General features: G+C 36.1%; 1 protein-coding gene across 1 annotated transcript in view; it reads left to right on the top strand.

Moving 5' to 3' along the window:
• Positions 1-21,935, top strand: part of NDUFAF2 (NADH:ubiquinone oxidoreductase complex assembly factor 2) — a 188,229-nt gene that overhangs the window by 84,581 nt on the left and 81,713 nt on the right. Inside the window, exon 2 of the mRNA XM_007453230.1 lies at positions 19,029-19,118. Within this exon, the coding sequence (XP_007453292.1) occupies positions 19,029-19,118 (90 nt within the window). The remainder of the gene's footprint in view (positions 1-19,028; positions 19,119-21,935) is intronic.

Below are 21,935 nucleotides of genomic sequence, written 5' to 3' on the forward strand. Positions count from 1 at the left end.
CCTGCATCGGCAGGCGGACTCTCAAGCACTGCGCCACCAGGGAAGCCCGGGGTTTTGTTTTATAGAAGTGAAGAATGAGGCATTAGGGACTTCCCTGGTGGTCCAGTGGGTAAGACTCCGTGCTCCCGATGCAGGGTGCCCGGGTTTGATCCCTGGTTGGGGAACTAGATCCCACATGCCACAACTAAGAGTTCACATGCCGCAACTAAGAGGTCCGCATGCCGTAACTGAGAACCAACTCAGCCTAAATACATAAATAAATAAATAAATATATTTTTAAAAAAAGAATGAGACATTAGAGTTATAAAATTAGGATTCCTTTTGGATAAATGAATTTTCCTAAGGGTACAGGTAATAGAAATGTTTAATAATTTGCGTTGAGAAGTTAGTGTTGTCAAAAGCTATATCCCAGGCAGCTCTCTTCACACCATTATACCTGGGCTAATCACCTTATTTCTCAATCTAAGAAAAGTTGATCTTAATCGTAACACCTGAATAAGAATTCTTCCTGTAACCTTTGTGTTCTTTTCTTGAAGACGTTGTAGAGGAGAAGTGTCATTCCTCATTCTTCTTTGTGATTTAGATGTTACTCATCCTTTTGGTAGAAACAATGAGGCAGTGCAAAATATTACGTCATCTTTGAGACTGTAAGGACACCAGAGTCTAACCAGAGTGGATTAAGATGGGTGATTTGAGAAGGGAGTGGTGGCAGTATATACCCTTACTTGCTTGTTCACAATTGGATCTGCTTTTTTAGGGTTTGTGGGTTGTGTCTCAAGCTGCTTTTGACACAACATGCAAAGTAAAACTATCTGCCCCTACCATCTCTCTGTGGGAGCCAAGGTACATTAAAAAAGCCTATATATATTAATCTACAAAATTAAGCATTTTGGACGGATATCAGAATTTTGTATTCTTTGTAATATATATAGAAAGGATTTTAATTTGGCAATTTTAAAGATCAAGTATATCCCTGTGGTATTATAGGCTCTAATTATATGCTATTTGAGTCAATATATTCAAGTAGCCCTTTACTAAAAATAGTATAAATATGTCACAAGAGGACATAGTAATTTTTTATAAACCCAGTCTTCCTTGAGTTTCCTTTATTAAGAAAGATTTAAATTAAAAAAACTCACTTCTAGGGAAAAGTTGTTTTTAGTCCATGTAATTTAGGATCTCATCAAGTGCTAAAAAGGTATTTAAGGAGTAAGACGTGGATTTTTATCCTCCATCACAGCTAACTGTGCTCTTGACAAGTATTCAATATACCCAAACTTACATTTTAGTCATATAAAGCAGTTTAACTATTTTGGTTGTATATTTGTTGACACTACAGGGTAGTAGAAAATGGTACATGCACAGGCTTTAAAGTCATATGGACCAGAATTTAAATTCCATTTTCTCTGCCAACGAATGGTTTGTCCTTGACTCAAGTTTATATTTAAGTGGCATTTAGTTAATTCACATTGTTTTGCAACCATTACCTCTGTCTAGTTCCAAAACATTTTATGAGGACATTTTTTAACCTAATGCGTAATGTCTTTGAATGAATGACGAAGGAATAATTTTCCATTCCTTGGTTTTTAAGAGCTTTAAGAAATGGCTTGATGATGATTCTGTTAGGATCTCCCAAGTTTCCTTTCAGTTCTAGTGTATTTTAAAATTATATGGTGAAAATTTGGAGATATGAGTAACATGCTACCCAAACATTCTTAAGTCAACCAGCATTAATTGCTTTCTATTTGCCTGGCATAGAATATTGACTGTCTACAATAAGCAGAAGACACTGTGTTTATATATAGGAGTTTGTAATTCACTTGGAGAACAAGCTACAGATGAAATATATAGAAAAACATGCTTGTTCTTACTTCTGTGATAAACCCCAGACCTTTTAAATGTGTCCGTTCACTTCCTCTGAGGGGACTGCTCCTTAGTTACCAAAAGTTGAAGAATTGTCAAAACAGGGCTACAAAACTGTAAATTTTATATGCTCGTGCACACACACACACACACACACACACACACACACATATGTAACTGTGGTAAATACACATAATATTTACCATCTTAACCATTTTTAAGTGTACAGATTAGCAGTATTAAGTACATTCACATTATTGTACAACCAATCTCCCAAACTCTTTTCATCTTGAAAAATTGAACTCTATACCCATTATACAAAAACTTTACTTTCCCTGCCTTCCCCATTTGTCCCTGGCAACCACCATTCTATTTTCTATTTCTATGAATATAGAAGAAAGTAGGTACCTCATATAAGTAGAATCATACAGTGTTTGTCTTTTTGTGACTGGTTTATTTCACTTAGCATAATGTCATCAAGGTTCTTCCATGTTGTAGCATGTGTCAGAATTTCCTTCCTTTTTAAGGGTGAGTAATATTTCATTGTATCTGTATACCACAAATGTTGTTTATCCATTAATCTGTCAATGGACTCTTGGGTTCTTTCCACCTTTTGTCTGTTGTGAGTAGTATTGCTATGAACACGGGTATACACATATCTCTTAAGACCCTGCTTTCAATTCTTTTGGTTATATGCCCAGAAGTGGAATTCCTGGATCATATGATAAGCCAATTTTTAATTTTTTGAGGAGAACCATAATGTTTTCCATAGCATCTGTACCATTTTACATTTCTACCAGCAGTGCATGAGGGTTCCAGTTTGTCCATCCACATCCTTGCTGACACTTGTTATTTTCCATTTTTTTGTTTATTAGTTTTTTTTGCGGGGGTGTTAATAGTAGCTATCAATAGGTGTGAGGTAGAGTAGTATATTTTAAATCAAACTTTAACACAGAGAACATTATTATTGAATGTACAATCTTGTTTTGAGATTATGGGAAAAGTCTAAATTTTAATAACGTGCCAATTGACTCTTTTCTAATCCATTATACCCCAAATGATAGTCCTTGAGGGAGGTTTATGACAGCTTGAGAAGTCAGGAAAACATGCCTAGGTATTGACCAAAGCAAAATCTTTTCGAGGTAGTGCAAAAAAAAGTAAATCACAAAATTTATGTATTTTGAACGTTATACAGAATACAGTTATCCTCAGAGCAGAGCTGCTAATAACTTGGTGTAGTGTGCAAAAACAAATCAGGGATTTAGCAAGTTTGATAATATTCCTTTCTCTGCCAATTTTCCCCATAATTTTCTACACATAAAAGATTGGTGAAAAGGTGATAGACAGTAGTTAGAGGCAGTAATACTGATTGGCAATAAGAAATAACTGGATTATTATAATATAGTGGGATAGTTTCTAAGTCAAAAAACCAATTTCAGTAAGACCTACTTATGTTAAAGTACGATATACAGTTGATCCTTGAACAACATAGGTTTGAATTGCACGAGTACACTTATATGTGAATTTTTTTTGATAGTAAATACTACAGTGCTATATGTGATCAATTGAATCTGCAGATACAGAGGAACCACGTACATGGAGGGCAGACTGTAAAGTTATATGGCGATTTTTGACTGCACAGAGGGTTATGTTCCCTAACCTGAGCAATGTCCAAGGGTCAACTGTATAGTGACTTATTTATAGTTAGCGTGAGATCCAAAGAGAAAGTGAGTACATGGAATGGTGTTTAATTTACTAAAGCAGAAAAAAAATCTGTAAAGTATTTAAACATTATTTTCATTAAAATGGTCAGATTGGAAATATTTTGGTTTTCGAAGGAATTGGCTTCGTGTATCTAAAAATGGTATCATATGGATTAGCTGATTTTTTTAGTGATGCTAGAAAGATGACATACTATACAAAGTAGCATGTATTCAAATGCCCAGAATTATTTTCACCATCTTCCCTGTGTAAAATCCAATTGTCCTTTATTTTATTTTATTTTTCCAATTGTTCTTTAAACTTTCCATTTTCTGGAATGATCCTTATAATCTCAGTTTTCTTCCTCCTTTGCCTGCCTAACCCCTGTTTGATAGGTATCTCTTATCAAAAGTTTTCCATTCGTCTTTACTCCACAGTTTTGAGTACCTTATTTTTTTTCTTCTGTGGTATAGCATAGAGCATTTTCTCTCTTATACTTGTCTCTCTGTGTTGTAGTCAATCTCTGTTCTTAACCATCTGACCCCCCCTGAGACCACCAGTATGTCTCAGATCAGTAATAGCCAAAGAGAAAAGTTGTTGCTATCATGCTGAGAATTGTACATACCATGTGTCTTGATATGCCTCTGGGAATGTGAGGCCATTAGGTTGTCTGATGTGAGTCATAGTGAAAAAATATTGGCACCATTGAACCAGACTGTGAGCAACTTGAACCTTCTTTTTCTTTCTCCCATATATAGTAAAGTGTTTGACTTATGTACTTTGTGTGTGTGTGTATTTATAAAAATAAATATTTATTATATATATAACTATATTTATACTTATATATATTTTAAATGAGGTGAAGAATCTGGATTTTTGCTTTTAAGAAAAATACATGCTGGGACTTCCCTGATGGCACAGTGATTACGACTCTTCACTCCCAATGCAGGGGGCCCGCGTTTGATCCCTGGTCAGGGAACTGGATCCCACATGCATGCCGCAACTAAGAGTTCTCATGCCACAACTAAGGAACCAGTGAACCACAACTAATGAGCCTGCCTGCTGCAACTAAGACCCGGCTCAACCAAATAAATAAATAAAAAATATATATATATAAAGAAAAATACATGCAGTAGGATCTTAAGTTTTGTATAGAAACAGTGATAGAGTTGTGATACAGTAAAACTGTGTTATAAGATCATTCTCTTCCTTCTTCCAGAAAAGACATGAGATTGAAGACTCAAAGATGAAGATAGAGGCATAAAATTGCAGTGAAAGGAGAAAGTAAAATCAGGGTGAGGGAATAGTGGAGCCAGATATGAGGCTTTAATATAAACTCTAATTACCTGCACATTTTCTAAGAGTGGACCACAAACGCAACCCTGAGCTTTTTTTTTTTTTAATATGTTTGCATATTCTTTTTTTTAATATATATATAAATTTATTTATTTTTGGCTGCTTTGGGTCTTCGTTGCTGAGCGGGCTTTCTCTAGTTGTGGCGAGCAGGGGTTACTCTTTGTTGTGGTGTGTGGGCTTCTCATTGCGGTGGCTTCTCTTGTTGCAGAGCGCGGCCCCTAGGCACGCGGGCTTCAGTAGTTGTGGCACACAGGCTTGCAACTCTGAGCTTTGTAGCAGCTTATTCAAAAGGGGACAACCTTCCAGTCAGAACTTCACGATGGCTATGAGATCAATCGTCTGTACAACTATTTTGGAGGAGTATGACTAAGTTTTGATTTATAAAAATAAAAATAGCTTCAGTCATCAGGGTGTGTTCTCTCTATCACATGACTCTACCTTCCTCCCAATTGGTTTCATTCATAGGTAGGTTTTCTCCACAATGTAGCGTAGCTCTGGCCTCAGCAGTTCCAGGTCTGTATGGTCTTTATAGCTCATGATCACAGAGGTTGAGAGTCTTTCTTGGAATCTCCAGCAAAAGTTCTAGGAACATGCTTACTGGCCCAGCTGGAGTCATGTGCCCATCCCTGACATACTTTTTGTGGCTAAAAAGATGTAATACTGTGGCCAGACTTAGTTTACATTCCTACTTGTAGATGGAGGGGTGATAACCCCACCAAACTCAGTGGACAGAACAGGATCAAAAGGAATGGAATAATGAATGGTTTCCTAAAGAAAGGATTTCTGAACAATAAAGAATAGACATCAATATAGTATGGTTAGAGAGGTTTTTCTATTAATATAGGCATGAAACAAGAAGGGCCTGGGTGAGGGTGGTGGTGTAATAATGAGATAAAAAGAATAAATTAGAGGAAGGTTAATATGTGTATATGTATTTTGTTGAAAGTTTGCATTGTTGGGGAGGGGAGCAGTAGTAAAATCAATTGAAGTTGTTTAAAAATTTTAAAAATTGAAAAAATTTTTGTGATAAAAAACACAGTACTGACCAACTTAACCATAAAAATGTAATGTTAAGTATATTCATCTTGTAAAAACAACTGAAGTTTTTGAATTAAGAAATGAGTAAAATAATAGTACTATCAAAAGATTTGAGAGATTTAAAAGGAAAAGCAATTGAGGCTCAGGAGAGGTAGATGTCATAACTACTGATTAAACAGGCCGGACCATAGGTTTCCAAGTCCTGGGGAGCCAATAAAAGAGTCCTGGACAGGTGATTTGCAAGACAAAAGGAGGTCTTGGCAACCTGGGCAGTTGACATCAGCATTAGGCCATAAACAGGTCTCAGTAGACCATGGAATCAGTGTAAGGGAGTAGGGTCTGTCTTTCCACCGAGAATAGGCTCTGTCCAGATAGGTGAGAGCAGTTATGGTTACAGTGTATATGGGGCAGAAAGAAGCCCCCTTTCCCTGCCTGTAACAAATTGGGCTCAAATCAGGATTTCAGGAGCAGTTTCTAGAACTGAGATACAGGGAAAAGGCCAAGGGACAAAACCCTTTGCTATTTGATTAGTACTGGCAATAAAAATGACTTCATATTGATCAGTTAGCTTGGGGTATCTTACATGTTTCTCTGCTTCAGTACAAAATTTCCACTGATGAGAACTTATAGGGCTTACCATGAATATAGGACAACCTCAAGGGCTAGATACTAAGGATGTATTACAGAAAGATATAGAACTCTGCATAACAGAAGTGTAAGGACATCCAAGTTCATGATTGGAGCTCATTAAGTGGTTAGGGTTATAGATGTAATTCTGGTTATTTTCATCATAGAGATAAAGTTAAAATAATGGGTTCTAATGTTCTCTCCTATATCATTTGTGTACCTTTTTTTTTTGTTGTTTGTTTGTTTGTTTTTTTTTGGTGGTATGCGGGCCTCTCACTGTTGCGGCCCCTCCCGCTGCGGAGCACAGGCTCCGGACGGGCAGGCCCAGCGACCATGGCTCACGGGCCCAGCCGCTCCGCGGCATGTGGGATCTTCCCGGACTGGGGCACGAACCCGTGTCCCCTGCATCGGCAGGCGGACTCTCAACCACTGCGCCACCAGGGAAGCCCCATTCGTGTACCTTTAATGAGCCACTGCAAAATAGCAATACATCTCATTATTTTTGAGTGTTCCACTGTGTGTAGTGCAATATTCAAATTCCACAGGACAAGGCAGATAGATGTTCATCAGCTCTGAAAAGGGGGAAAGGTGTATTCAATATTGCTTTGTATCAGAATTCTATTCCTTTATTTGCCTTGGAAACCACAGTGGGAGTCTTAATGCTTTTTTATGTTTTTGTATTATAGCAAGTTCCCAACCTACAAATTACTTGAATTCCAAAATTCCACATAAGCAGCTTGCTTAAATTCAATACATTTTTCAACAGTAATTGTGTTATAAATGACATTTCATTTTCCAGAATAATTCACAAAACCCTTTTAATCCTCAGTTTATCTGAACTGCTGCATGTTAACAAAAACACATTGGTTAGCAATGGAATCAAGAGAGATGCAATAACTCTACAGGTTTTTAACAGGAGACATGAAGGAGAAAAAAAGAGGCGATATATATGAGAAAATAATTTTTTTCAAGTGGGTTTAACTCAGCTGAAATTTTTTTCAAGTGGTTTAATAATAAATGAAGAAAAGAAGAGCCCAAATTATGCATTAGTCTTTCTGAAGGGCAAGGAAGCAGGTGGTATTTTGGATTATTCCAATCCCTTTGCCAGCCAATAGGTGGTGCTATTGTCATACAACAGTTAAGTTGCTCTAGGCCCAAACCGAAAGGAGGATGTGGGAAGTATTGTCAACTAAGTATCATACATATAAATGTTGCTCAATAAATATGATTCTGCTCATCTTCTAAATGAGTCAGATAATACTGATGAATAAAATCGCATTAACAAAATGTTATTGATATGTTGCTAAATTAGACTAAATTATGTGATCTCTAGATGCTGGAAACTTAAAAAGAAGTAGCAGAGTAGGAAAAAATATTAAGTTTTATCATTTATTACTACTAAAACAGAATTTTTAAGTCCAATTATTTGATTCTTTTGTAGGTAATATCCTGACATGCATTACCAGTATACTCTTGAATAGATGCAGTCCCCACTTTTATGTACACAGTAATTTTGGAGATACCCATCTTAAAGTAATATTACCATTTCACAAATCTTCACTATTTGTAACTTGTTTTTCTTTATCTTTTTTAATATCAATGGAAAATAAGGAATAAGTAGGTAAAAATAGCAGAATGAATGGCCTTTACTGCAACCCTGACAAGCAAAATGAGACCAATCTTACCTTTTCATGCTCCTAACAGCCTTCCTTTTGGTGAAATCACAGTTTATTAGCGTGTCTTTCTACCAGTGAATCTGGAGTAGAGAATGAAGGTAAAATTTATGTCATCTAATTTTGTTTTTTTAAATAAATTTATTTATTTATTTACTTTATTTTTGGCTGCATTGGGTCTTTGTTGCTGTGCGCAGGCTTTCTCTAGTTGTGGCAAGCAGGGGCTACTCTTCGTTGTGGTGCACAGGCTTCTCATTGCGGTGGCTTCTCTTGTTGCGGAGCACGGGCTCTAGGCGCACGGGCTTCAGTAGTTGCAGCACACAGGCTCAGTAGTTGTGGCTCTCAGGCTCTAGAGCGCAGGCTCATTAGTTGTGGCACACGGGCTTAGTTGCTCCGCGGCATGTGGGATCTTCCCGGACCAGGGCTCGAACCCATGTCCCCTGCCTGCCTCAACCAGAGAAGCTCTGCTTTGAACAGTTTCATAAATTCGACCTCTATTAAAGAAGGTATTTTTAGAGACAAGAGTTTGAAAATTATTGACACCTCTGCCTCTTACCAACTGAGCCTAATTTTTATACTCAGAAATCTGGTTCACAGATACTTGTACAGTTCCTGTTAAGCTGGTGAATATCAGCTTTTATTAAATGATTATGTGGTCTTTTTCTATATCAGAATAGATTTCTGTTCATTAGTAAGTAGTGCCTGATGGTAACCAAATTAAATAGATTAATGAAGGGTATTAGTAATTTCACGGACTAATAAATAAATATGTATATTTTAAAATTAAGACTAATATATCACAAAATTTACTTTATTTATTTTCACTAAATTATCCATATTTAAAACTGTCATATATTCTGTGAGTTACTAATGGTAGCTAACAGTGCAGTCCTTGATGCTTTTAAGATCTTTTTTGTTTAAAAAAATGTAATTAATTAATTTATTTATTTTTGGCTGCATTGTGTCTTCGTTGCTACGCGTGGGCTTTCTCTAGTTGCGGAGAGTGGGGGCTACTCCTTTTATTTTATTTTATTATTTATTTATTTATTTAATTTTTGGTTGTGTTGGGTCTTCGTTTCTGTGCGAGGGCTTTCTCTAGTTGAGGCAAGCGGGGGCCGCTCTTCATCGCGGTGTGCGGGCCTCTCACTATCGCGGCCTCTCTTGTTGTGGAGCACAGGCTCCAGACGCGCAGGCTCAGTAGTTGTGGCTCACGGGCCTAGCTGCTCCACGGCATGTGGGATCTTCCCGGACCAGGGCTCGAACCTGTGTCCCCTGCATTGGCAGGCAGACTCTCAACCACTTCGCCACCAGGGAAGCCCCTGCTTTTAAGATCTTTGGTCATCTATACCAAGTACTATTTGATTTCTGTGAAACTGGATCTAGAAATTTCAAATGTGAAAATAGTTTGGGCTAGGCCCAAGCTTTACAAGTGGCATAATTTTATAATTCTCTAAATTCTGATAATATTTGCCACTTTTAAAAATTAATTCCTTCGGTTTCTCTCTTTACCTCTCTCTTGACAGCCCCAAGTGTTCAAGTTGGATTCTCAAAGTGGAAATCAAATACTTGATCATATTGGTTTATACCACACTGTGAGTGTTTGCTAATTTTGAGAGGAGAAAATACTCTTCCTTTTTTTATTAAGGGTGTACCATATTGGAATTTGCTTGGTTTAGTTAGCAACTTTCACTATAACATGGAAATTTTTTTCCAGTCAGTCATAAATTTCCTCATTATAAGATAGTCTTTTTAAAACCTAGAATTTCCATATGATAATAGCTTAAAGCCTATTTAATTTGGCTACAAAAATTTTTTACCCCCCCCTTTATTTTCCTTCCTTTTTTATGTGTATTTAAGACATTTAACTCATCTGTCATGATTCAGATGTAGTCACAGCAGAATCACATAATGTTAGTTTTTTGTGTTATTTTCTTAAATGCTCAAATTCTCAATATAAATATACTTTATACATTGAAGATAATTTAGCTTTACAAAGAACTGTAGAATGTATTAGATGAATAAAGTACTTTCAAGATACTGATTTCCTACACATCAATGAAAACCTGAAATGGCTGCTTCTCTTTCAGCTCTTCAAAGTGAACACATTGTTACATGGCCTAAATAGTATGAATCCATCATTTGAATTTTTCTTTTTAATAATTACCTCTTTTGGGGGGTGAGGGGCAAGTGTAATACAGCTGTACTTTTTCTGAGAATCAAAAATTCCTTGCAGTTTAGAAAATAAATGATTTTCTATATAACATTTAAGTGTTTTTATTTTTAAAAACATAATAATTTTCAATGTTTGATTTCCACAGTAATGGAAAGGCAGTAAATGAAGTAAAATACTAGACATTTCTAAGACTTATGTGCTTGATTTGGGACTAGAATCAGAAATCAGAAAACCTGTTTAATTTTTGACTTTGAATCTTTCTAGATTATTGTAATAGACTCTTTTAATATATATTTGTTGGTTGAATAACATTTTGGAACTTTAAATTTTTGTTTGCTTATAATATTACTATGGAACTCTTAAAAAAATAAATAGTAAATAAGAGTTTATTGTCCATGTGGAAAGCACAGATACAATTTGCATTAGATTCATCTTTTTTCTTAAATTGCGATATTCTTCCTATGTACTTTCAGACCTAAGTTTTATTGATGGCTTTTGAAAAATTGATGAAATCAGATTTAAACAAAAGAATATTGGTGTGCTATAAACTTGCCACAAAATGTTTATGCTAATACAGGAAATAGGTCCCTTGGGATTTTTGTGCTGTTTTTCTGGGTGTAGTTTAAGACCTTTCAGCTTTTGGGTCCTGAAAAGTTAAACCATATTATATAAAGCATTTTAGAATAACCAACTGTTTTATATAATTTTCTAAGATAGAAGAAGCTGAGATTCCGTATGGGAAAACTGTAAGAATGGGGAAGCTAATAAGATTTTAGGTAGTCCATTGAACTAGTTGGCAGTCTTAAAAATTCTGAAAGCTTATCTGGAAGTTCTCTTTAATTGCTTTTAAAAAAGTATTACCTGCTGAGACCTGCTGAGATAGTCTTCCATGCTCACATAAATATATGTAGAATATGTCAAATTATAGACTCATCACATTTTCAAGTAGGAATGCCTCATTTGATCACTCTGGGAAAATAATAGCTTATGATAGTTATGAATAAAATGTTAGTTTTTAATTGGATATCTGTAATGATACCATGTGCAAACTTTGTAAATGCTAATTTTAAAATCTTAAATGGAAAATGTGTACTGTTGGGAGTCAGAAAAATACTTAGGTACAAATACTGGCTATACTACTTTAATTAGCCATGTATATTTGGATAATCTCATCACCCGATGCCTCTTTTTCCTCATCTCTAAAAGATTGTTTTAAAGATAAGAGATAACATATGAAAGGCACCTAAACATTGCCTGGTACATAGCAGGTTCTTAATTAAAAAATGCTACATCTGAGTAACTTCAGTCAAATTATGCTTTAAGTCCTTTGGGAAAATGACTTTCAGTGTAAGGATTCTTATTTTAGTACTCTTAATTGATGTTGTTTAAAAAAATTTACAAGGGTTCAGAATAACAAGGTTTAAAGTCCCCAAATCTAGCATATGTAGTATGGTTCTTGGCTTTCAATGGCCCTTGCTTTCATATATTATGCATCGACACTTCTAAGCCTCCTTTCGTATGCAAAATTCAGTCTTTTATACATCACCACACAAACTGATTTAGAATTATCACCTGGTTTGCACTGATCTCTGCCACTGGGGTAAAGGGCCAGACATCAGTCAGACAGAAAGGGTCTTACCTTGGCCATCCTACCTACTTCATTACCATTCCTCCAAGCCAGGGGCTCCTGTCAGGCATCAAAGGCCTGAATCTTGCTTGTTTTCAGGGGGATAGCTGTCTCAGAGATGTGTCACTTTACTCAGCCCAATCTCTTTTTCCACCCCAAAGTCACCTCTGAATTCCATTCATCTCTCCTCGCAGTGCCCCACCAGTGGGAAATATTGGGCTGGAAGTAGACAGCTGGTTGAAAACCCTCACCAAGATCACACGTGCTAGTGGGTCACGACCAATATAGGCCTTCACCTTTGATTTGGTACTGATGGAAGAAAATTCCTTTTCCACTGTAATAGATATCTTGTGAGTTCTGATGATTCAAATTTTAAAGATTAAAGCCTGTTTAAATATTTTCCCTGGCCTGTGTGGATGGATTAAGGAAGGAGCAGTGGCCCAGGGAAGGAGAAATGTCTAAGTCTGCTGTTTCATTCTTCTGGACCATTGATGTCACCTGCCTCAGACTGGTACCTGTCAAGGGTCTTACTCATCAGTAGGATCACTAAGATCCTACGAAGGCAGTATTTGAGGTACCAAATTAGAAATTTTATAAATTTCTAACCCAACCATCCTTTTAATGTGTAAGTCTTGTTCAGCTTTCAAATGTGTAAGAACACACTGTAGGTAGAGGAAAGGGAAATTCTTTCTAAGTAAAAAACAAAAGACAAAATCTCCTGCCATTAAAGATTCTTGCAAGAACCATTCTTTATCAAGATGGTTACAAAATGATGATTTTCCAGCTCTGGCACTTGCTGCACATTTACTCATTAGCACTGTGGTAAGCAACGACTCCTTATTCTCTATTTATTTATTTGTCCATCTATTTATCTATATCTTTAGTAGTTTACCTTTATGGGTTCCTTTTTTCTTTTTTTTTTTTCCCAGTGGTATATAGTTCTTAAGCATTTTGGTCTCAGGATCCTTTTAAACTCTTCACAATTGTTGAAAAAGCTTTGTTTATGAGATATGTATTAATATTTATCATATTGAAACTGAAACAGAATTTTAAAAGTGTTTAATTCATTAAAAACCCTAATAAATGTAATAAATGCTTACAGAAAGAATATATTTTTGATCAGAAGTAACTATACTTTCCAAAACAGAAACATTTAGAGAAAAGAGTAGCATTGCTTTGTTTTACAGATCCTCTAATGTGTGGCTTAATAAAAGACAGCTAGATTTTTCATATCTGTTTCCTCATTCAGTATGTTACTATATCACATATCATGTAGCCTCTGGAAAACACCACTGTACATTCATGAAAAAAATAAAGTGAAAGAGACAAATAACATCTAGTATTATTAAAATAGGTTTGGCCTCACAGACACCTTAAAAGCATCATAAGTACCCCTCAGACTCCCCTATCACACTTTGATAACTGCTGCTCTATAATTCCTGGATTATTTTGGTGCTCAGGTTATCCCAGATTTAGCCAGTGTCAGCTAAGCTGGCCCTTAAGGTGGTCCTTAAGTCCTTGTGATAGGCCCCTATTATCATTGTTGTTTTTTTTTTTTTTTTTTTGAGAACTCTTATTTTCTGACATAGCAAGATGCTCCAGGCTCATCTTGAACCCACCCTGCCCTAGGCCTGGAATCAGCCATTTTCTGAGGAATCGTGGTTTCTTTTGATGGATAATGGCGTAGAGGCCAAGATTTGGGCTCTAGGGGTCCTTATTGCTATTAGGGTCTTTGCTTCTAGGCTCTTTCTGCAAATAGAACCAGGAAAATATATACATATGTATACATGGAAATACATATATCTGTGTATAAATACTTGTCTATCTTATTCATCATCATAAGTAACTGATATCTCCAGTTTCAATCTGACCCCTGTACCTTTTTACCTTTCCCCATTACATATCTGTATGTCCTTCCTCAATGAGAACCCTGCTTCCAATAACATTAACAGATTTACTCATTTGCTGAATCATATAATATATCTAGAGTAGTTTCAGAATTGCCTCGCCCATACCACTACAGAAAACAAGCATACTACAAACAGTTCAGGATGTGTTTGCAGTTCTTTTCCTTCCTGAAAGTTAGGGTACATAGGCACATACCACTTTTCTTTTCTTTCCCCATTCGGTGTGGTTATGTTATTAGTCTGAAATAAAGTTGGGTTTATTTGTTTCAGTTTGCTTTCATTTCCTTCTTTTTTTCCCTTTCACATCCATGTTGATTTAATTTTTTGAATATACAGAACATTAGCATGCTTTCAAACTTATTGAGAAGTATATACTCAGACAAGTACCACTCCCTTCCTACTTCTAAGATCTCTGCCCTCTTCTTTCAAACATAACATAAGATTGTACATAACATAGGATTTTATGAAATGAAGGGTAAACACAATCCAGGCAAGACTTTGATGTTCATCAGCTGTTTCCTATCCACAGGAATTTCTTACTGGTATGTTGGTTCCTATGCCCTGTATCACTGTATGTTCTGCTGGGCCTGTCTCTATAGACCAGTGTGGTTTTCGAAATGCAGTCTACAAGATGACTTCAGCAGGTACAAAGACAGCCTGTTACATTTTTAAGATATATCTATTTTATGTATGTTTGAACACAAAATACAACTAGTGTATTTAGTCAGTGATTTCATGGGTTTTTTTGGGGGGAGGTAAAGTAAAAAGTGAATATTGAAGAAAAAGCAAGACAAATTAAAGAAAAATATTAGGAATATAATACTACAAAGTGTGACCAAAATTGGAAAGCTGGCACTTGAATGACTGAAGTTGAGGACTCTGCTCTAGCTCCTCTTTCCTGAGTCTGTGTCCAGGGTTCTTACTCTATCCCAGAAACCCAGTAGAACAGATGAAATCCATCTTTTACCTAAACCCATCATCTACCTGATACCTGAAAGGGAATTTTGCCTTTTTTTCTTTTAACTGAATGGATTCCATATTTTTTTAAATAAAGGAATAGGAAATCTGCTATCGTCATAGGGCAATCAGTTCAATGGCAGGTAGCTTTAAATTTTTTTAAGTTTGGGAAATTGTACTGTTACTTACACAGTCTTTAAATCCGTATACCATTGATCATTATGGTCTACGTGAATTCAAACTTTTATTTTGACTGTTTTAATTAAATCTAATATTTAATATTAAGTAAAACACCATGTAAATATGGTGTTTTACTTAATATTCATTGAGTACACCACTGTCAATTGTTTATTATTGTATTAGGACTTATTAAACCTATACATATATTAGATTAAAAGCTTTTGTTATTAAGTTAATTTTTAAAAATTTATTTATTTTATTTATTTATCTTTGGCTGCTTTGGGTCTTCATTGCTGCGCGCGGGCTTTCTCTAGTTGCGGCGAGCAGGGGCTACTCTTCGTTGCAGTGCGTGGGCTTCTCCTTGCGGTGGCTTCTCTTGTTGAGGAGTACAGGCTCTAGGCTTGCGAGCTTCAGTAGTTGTGGCTTGCGGGCTCTGGAGCGCAGGCTCAGTAGTTGTGGTACACGGACTTAGTTGCTCCGCGGCATTTTGGATCTTCCTGGACCAGGGATCGAACCCATGTCCCCTGCATTGGCATGTGGATTCTTAACCACTCCGCCACCAGGGAAGTCCCTAAGTTAATTTTTTTTTTTTTTTTTTTAGATGTTGGGGTAGGAGTTTATTAATTAATTAATTTATTTTTGCTGTGTTGGGTCTTCATTTCTGTGCGAGGGCTTTCTCTAGTTGTGGCAAGTGGGGGCCACTCTTCATCGCGGTGCGCGGGCCTCTCACTATTGCGGCCTCTCTTGTTGCGGAGCACAGGCTCCAGACGCGCCGGCTCAGTAGTTGTGGCTCACGGGCCTAGTTGCTCCGCGGCATGTGGGATCTTCCCAGACCAGGGCTCGAACCCGTGTCCCCTGCATTGGCAGGCGGACTCTCAACCACTGCGCCACCAGGGAAGCCCCCTAAGTTAATTTTTAAATGTAAATTAGACCCTAAAATTTTGACACTTGAGTAAGTACTTAAATTTGCTCCATTTACTAGATGGAAATTTATTTTGCTATGAGAAGTAGGATTGTCTTTACAACTCTTGTATGAAAGCATATTAGAATGAGCAAGTGTACAATTTGTGCATAATTTCTTACTCAGTGGGAGGCATAAGTTTTATTCCCAATTCATAAAAATTGTACAGAATGGAGTAGTCTTAAAACAATTTATTTGGAGGGAAAAGCCCATATCTGATTACCAAGAGTTTATTCAATAAATTAATGGCCTTATTTTATATTGCTAAAGATGTGTACATGCATTTCATAAACCTTTGATGTCATCTATTTGTAAACAAAGGTTTTTTTTCAGCAATTCTCTGTGACTAACTCATGAATTACTCTTCCTGTCTTTCCATATACACAAAAATAGGTATGAATTTTGATTCTTAAAACTCTTAGGATACAAAGGAAGTTTATCAATTTGAGGGTAGGAATAAAAAATTAATTTTTATGTCACAGACATATAGATATACTTACTTATATATGCATTTATTGGTGCTGCTGGAAATGGTAGACCTCTCTGTTCTCTCCCTATGCACTAAATTTCATTGACATACACTTAAAAGCTTATAGAACACACATGTACTTTCAGAAGGCCATCTGTTAGCATTTCGTATTTTAGATGATAATTTTCTTTTCTGTACTTGTTATTGCTAAAAAGATACACTTACATCCTGGTATTTAGATAAGGAATATATGAAGACACAGATATTTTGACTCTTTCAAACATTTTGAAAATTGTAATGTAAACATACTTTAGTAAATTTAGTCTATGCTAAATTTATGGTAACTTGTTATTATGATATGTTTATATATTTGGATATAAATAGCATTTTAGTAAAAATATATGTATATATGTTGAGCCTCTGCTATGAGAGTAATGCAGCTGTCATTGTTAGAGGCTCCTTTTGCCCTAATTCTTGTCCCTACAACCTGGGGACTTTACTACTAATCCCTTGTCCTCCTGTGTATTTATTGGATAAGATAAGCAAAAGGTAACTCCTCTTTATAAAACTTGGAGAACCTCTGTATTAGGATTAAATCAGCCCAGTTAAATGAGTCCATAATAAAATTCAGAGATTCCCTGAGCTCATCTCAGAGTTATTAGCCATTAATGGCTTGTCTAGGAAATCCTAGCCTTTCACTTACTATTACTAAGGCAGAGGAAATAAAACTAGCCACTCAGTATTCTTAGGCTACCCTTTTGTGTCTCCCTTTCTCCTGCACAGTCACTCCTAGAAATTTCCTTGTCTGCAATTGAAGGATTTTTTTTGCTGTACCTTCCTTGCGGCATGCGGGATCTTAGTTCCACGACCAGGGATGGAACCCATGCCCCCTGCATTGGGAGCGCAGAGTCTTAGTCACTGGACTGCCAGGGAAGTCCCGAAGGAATTTTTTAATGTAGAATTTCAGGTAGTTTAGGAGAGAGATTTGCAGTCAACAAAGTCAATTTCTTGAATTATGTGACCCAGTCTATTTGGCATAGTGTAAGGTTGGCCTAGGAGTGGGAAGAGAAAGTGGTATTTTGCAAGGCCCAGATTTCTCTCCTTGACTGGTCTGACCATTGTTAAGCCATACTTCTCCTCTCATCATTACCTACCAATACTTTCTCTGTTTTAGCCTGCATTCCCTGGAGTAGGCAGGCACATTTTTTAACTGTTGGGAAATAGAAACTTACCTGGTTTCCTCAGGATCAAAGTTTCAATGACAAAGTAATATGTTTTGAAATCACCATTTTGACAAAGCTGCTGCTGCTTTGAAAGGTTATAATCAAGGCTCTTTTTTCTAATTGATATATAGTTGTTTTACAATATTGTGTTAGTTTCAGGTGTACAGCAAAGTGTCAGTTTTATATTTATATATATACATATATATGTATATATATATACTTTTCAGATTGTTTTCCATTTTAGCTTATCATAAGATATTGAATATAGTTCCCCGTGCTATACAGTAAATCTTTGTTGCTTATCTGTTTTATGTATAGTAGTTTGTACCTATTAATCCCATATTCCTAATTAATCCTTCCTTTTCCTCCCTTTCCCCTTTGGTAACCATAAGTTTGTTTTCTCTGTCTGTGAGTCTTTCTGTTTTGAAAATAAGATCATTTGTATTAGTTTTTAGATTCCACAGATTAGAGATATCATATGGTATTTGTCTTTCTCTTTCTGACTTACTTCACTTAGTATGATAATCTCTAGGTCCATCCAAGTTGCTGCAAAAGGCAATATTTCATTCTTTTTTGTGGCCAAGTAATATTCCATAGTGTATATATATATATATATATATATATATATATATATATATATTATATATATATATATATATATATACCACATCTCCTTTATCCATTCATCTGTAGATGGGCGCTTAGGTTACTTCCATATTTGGCTGTTGTAAATAGTGCTGCTGTGAACATTGTAGTATATGTATCTTTTCAAATTAGAGTTTTCATCTTTTCTGGATATATGCCCAGGAGTGGGATTGCTGGGTCATATGATAACCCTGTTTTTAGTTTTTTAAGGAACCTCCATATTATTTTCCATATTGGGGCCATGAATGTTGATTCCCTTAGGCAGTAGCAGCAGCCACTGGCACCTCTGATATATATACCTGCAGAGTTTGAAGGAGTTAAACATTCTGTTGTTTATTAAAATGTTTTTTATTGGCCTGCAGATTAATTGGTTTCTCTTTTTGTGTACACAGAATCTAGACTTACTCTACCAAAATTAATTTTGCATACTATGTAGGAAATTTAAAATTTCTGAAGTATAGAAACTGCTTTTTCTAATATACCTAATTCTAAATGGAATCTATTCTTTTCCCTGTTAATTCTCTTATCATAGGAGGAGGTGTGTAATATCTAAAGAGAAAATATTTCGTGTAGTAACTACTGTGTCATGGGTTCATTTAAAAATGTAATAATCACTTTTGTCTTACAGGACAAACTATTCGAGAGAAAAGAATTGTAGAATCAGCAAATAGAAGAGAAATAGACTATAAAGTAGGGGATATCCCAACAGAATGGGAAGGTAAGTTTCTGCTTTTAGTAGTGTCTTCTGGAAGGCAAATAGTTTATACACAAAATCAATAAGAACATAACATTATTTCATGTTCTTTGCAAAAACTTTTACAATCTGAATCCATGAAACTTTTTTTAAACTTTGCATTTCTTTGAAAGTTGTGAAGGTGCTACATTTTAGTAAGGGAACATAGTGAAAGAACTATGAAGCATTAGCAGAGCTGGGACTAGGGTGAGGCAAGCAAAGTTTCTTAGATGCAGAATTGAAGAAGGCATGCACTTTGATATGCTGGCCCTGCACTTATACAACCTCAGGATCTGAATTCTGTTTCTGGCACTCTACCCACATGAACGTGGGAAAGTAACTCATACCTCTCAGTCTTAGCTTCCTCTTTTATAAATTGTGGATAATACTTGCTGTAGATGCCATTTGGAATATTTGTTCAACTTACAGTGACCCCATTAGCTACCCCCATGTTTAAACAAGGATGGACACTTACTTGATCCCTGTCAGGACTTTGGAATTAAGATAAAAAAATGAAAGGAAGAGAAAATAGTAGCAGTCTTTCCATAAGGCTGGAATAGTATCACATGAACTTGGTAGCACATGGGTGGCTATCTTCAATCCACTGTCTAAACTTTGTTGCAGAAAAAAACTTCTTTATCTACTAAGAAGAAAATAGAAACCAGTCTGCAAAGAGAAGTACAGTTAACTCTTGAACAACACAGGTGTTTGTTTTTTGTTTTGATTTTTTTGTTTTGAACAGCACAGGTTAGAAGCAGGTCCACTTATACACAGATTTTTTTCCGTAAGTTCATATTATGGTATTACACAGTCCGTGGTTGGTTGAATCTGCAGATGTGGAACTGCAGATATGGAAGTCCAATGGTTAAGTTATAGGTGGATTTTTGACTACGAGGGGGTCAGTGCCCCTAATCCCTGTGTTGTTCAAGAGTCAACTCTATGTAGCAAAGCAGAGAATATTTCCTAGGTTTTCAGCAACTTTCCAATTCCCAGTTCCATTTCTTTCTGAATGAAGTTCATCTGAAAGTCTGCCTTCAGGTTCTAAGTGCCGTCCCACATCTGTGTTATAAATTTCCCCTTGTTTCTTACCAGTTCTTAGCCTAGTGCCTGGCACATAGGAAAGCACATAGTAAGTGCTCAGTAAGTATATATTAAATACTTGGAATCTAGCTTGAGTTAACCCTTGTTATTTGAAACTAAAAGAACCTTAACTAAAATACCAATACCTATCTTATATATCACTTAACATTTGTCAAGTGTTTACCTGTATACCTGGTATTATGCCATTGCTTTACAATCATTATATTGTTTTAATTATCACAATAATCCTATGAGGTAGACACTGTAGTCCCATTTAATAGGGACTCTAAGTTCTAGAAAGGTGAGATAAACTGCCTGGGTAATACAGCTACACACTGTAAGCAGTGGACCCTTTGCTTCCTGGTGGATTTAGCATTATACCTAACATATGGTAGCTATAGGCACTGAGTTATTTTTATGTCAGCATGTGAGTGTAAATATTTCCCTGGACATATCTTTTCCATTTTTCTTTATTAGCTATGAAAATAGTAGAACTATGAGAAAAGAACATTAAAATGGGTAGATACCAGGGACTTTTTGAAGAAATACAGAATATAAACTGGCAATGTCCAGGAGTAATTGAGCTTTCTTACTTTTTTAAAAAATATTTATTTATTAAATTTATTTTTTTTTTGGCTGCGTCGGGTGTTAGTTGCAGCATGCAGGATCTTTTTTGAGGCACGCAGTATCTTTCATTGTGGCACAGGCTCTTCATTGTGGCCCACAGGTTTCTCTCTAGTTGTGGAGCGCATGCTCCAGGGCATGGGCTCTGTAGTTTGTAGCACACAGGCTCTCTCGTTGAGGCACGTGAGCTCAGTAGTTGTGGCACGTGGGCTTAGTTGCCCCGCAGCGTGTGGGATCTTAGTTCCCCTACCAGGCGTCGAACCCATGCCCCCTGCATTGGAAGACGGATTCTTTACCACTGGATCACCGGGGAAGTCCCTGAGCTTTTTTATTTTAACAGACTCTCCAATGTTATAAGCGACATTTGCAATTCTCAAATAATGCTTGCACCTTCTTATAATGAACCTATTTTATCATTTTTTCCAATAGTAATATAGAATTAAAATGTTTATAGAAATTAAGTTATAAATAAATAGGTAGTTACTCATTTTTAAGCGTTTGAGACTTTCAGAGAATTAGAATGAAATTCTAATGCTTTTTATGGCTCTGTCCTGATCTTAATAATTCAGCATAACCCTCCCATGGGCACACCCTTAAAACAAATGTATCAACCAAACATTGAAACAAAAATTATTTTTATAGTGTTGCATATCAATTAAAGGTAAAAAATAAGAACTCCATACCATGAAAAAGTAAAGTAAAATATAAATAAATACACAAAACACTGTATACAGGAAAGGAAAGAAAAAAACTTAAAGTGAATAGTGTCAACCCCAAGTGAATCTAAAGTATTTTCAGGTCCAGACGAATACTGTATTTGTCAATTGTTAGTAGCAGAATACAGGTACCCACACGCTGCATTTCCTGCCATGATATGTATTAAACGGTTCACCCTTTTCATTCATTTATTTAATAAACATCTATTGAGGACCTCTGAATTCATGGAGTTTACATTCTGGAGTGGGAGAGTGGGTGGAAGAAAGATAATAAATCAGATAAATAACTATATAGTATGTTAATGGCCACAGAAAATAAAGCAGATAAAGGGAATAGGAAGTGTTGTGGAGGGTTTTACAGTTTTAAATAGTATAAAGAAAT

The sequence above is a fragment of the Lipotes vexillifer genome, unplaced genomic scaffold (assembly GCF_000442215.2).
Source record: "Lipotes vexillifer unplaced genomic scaffold, Lipotes_vexillifer_v1.1 scaffold366, whole genome shotgun sequence".
In the NCBI taxonomy this organism is placed as follows: Eukaryota; Metazoa; Chordata; class Mammalia; order Artiodactyla; family Lipotidae; genus Lipotes; species Lipotes vexillifer.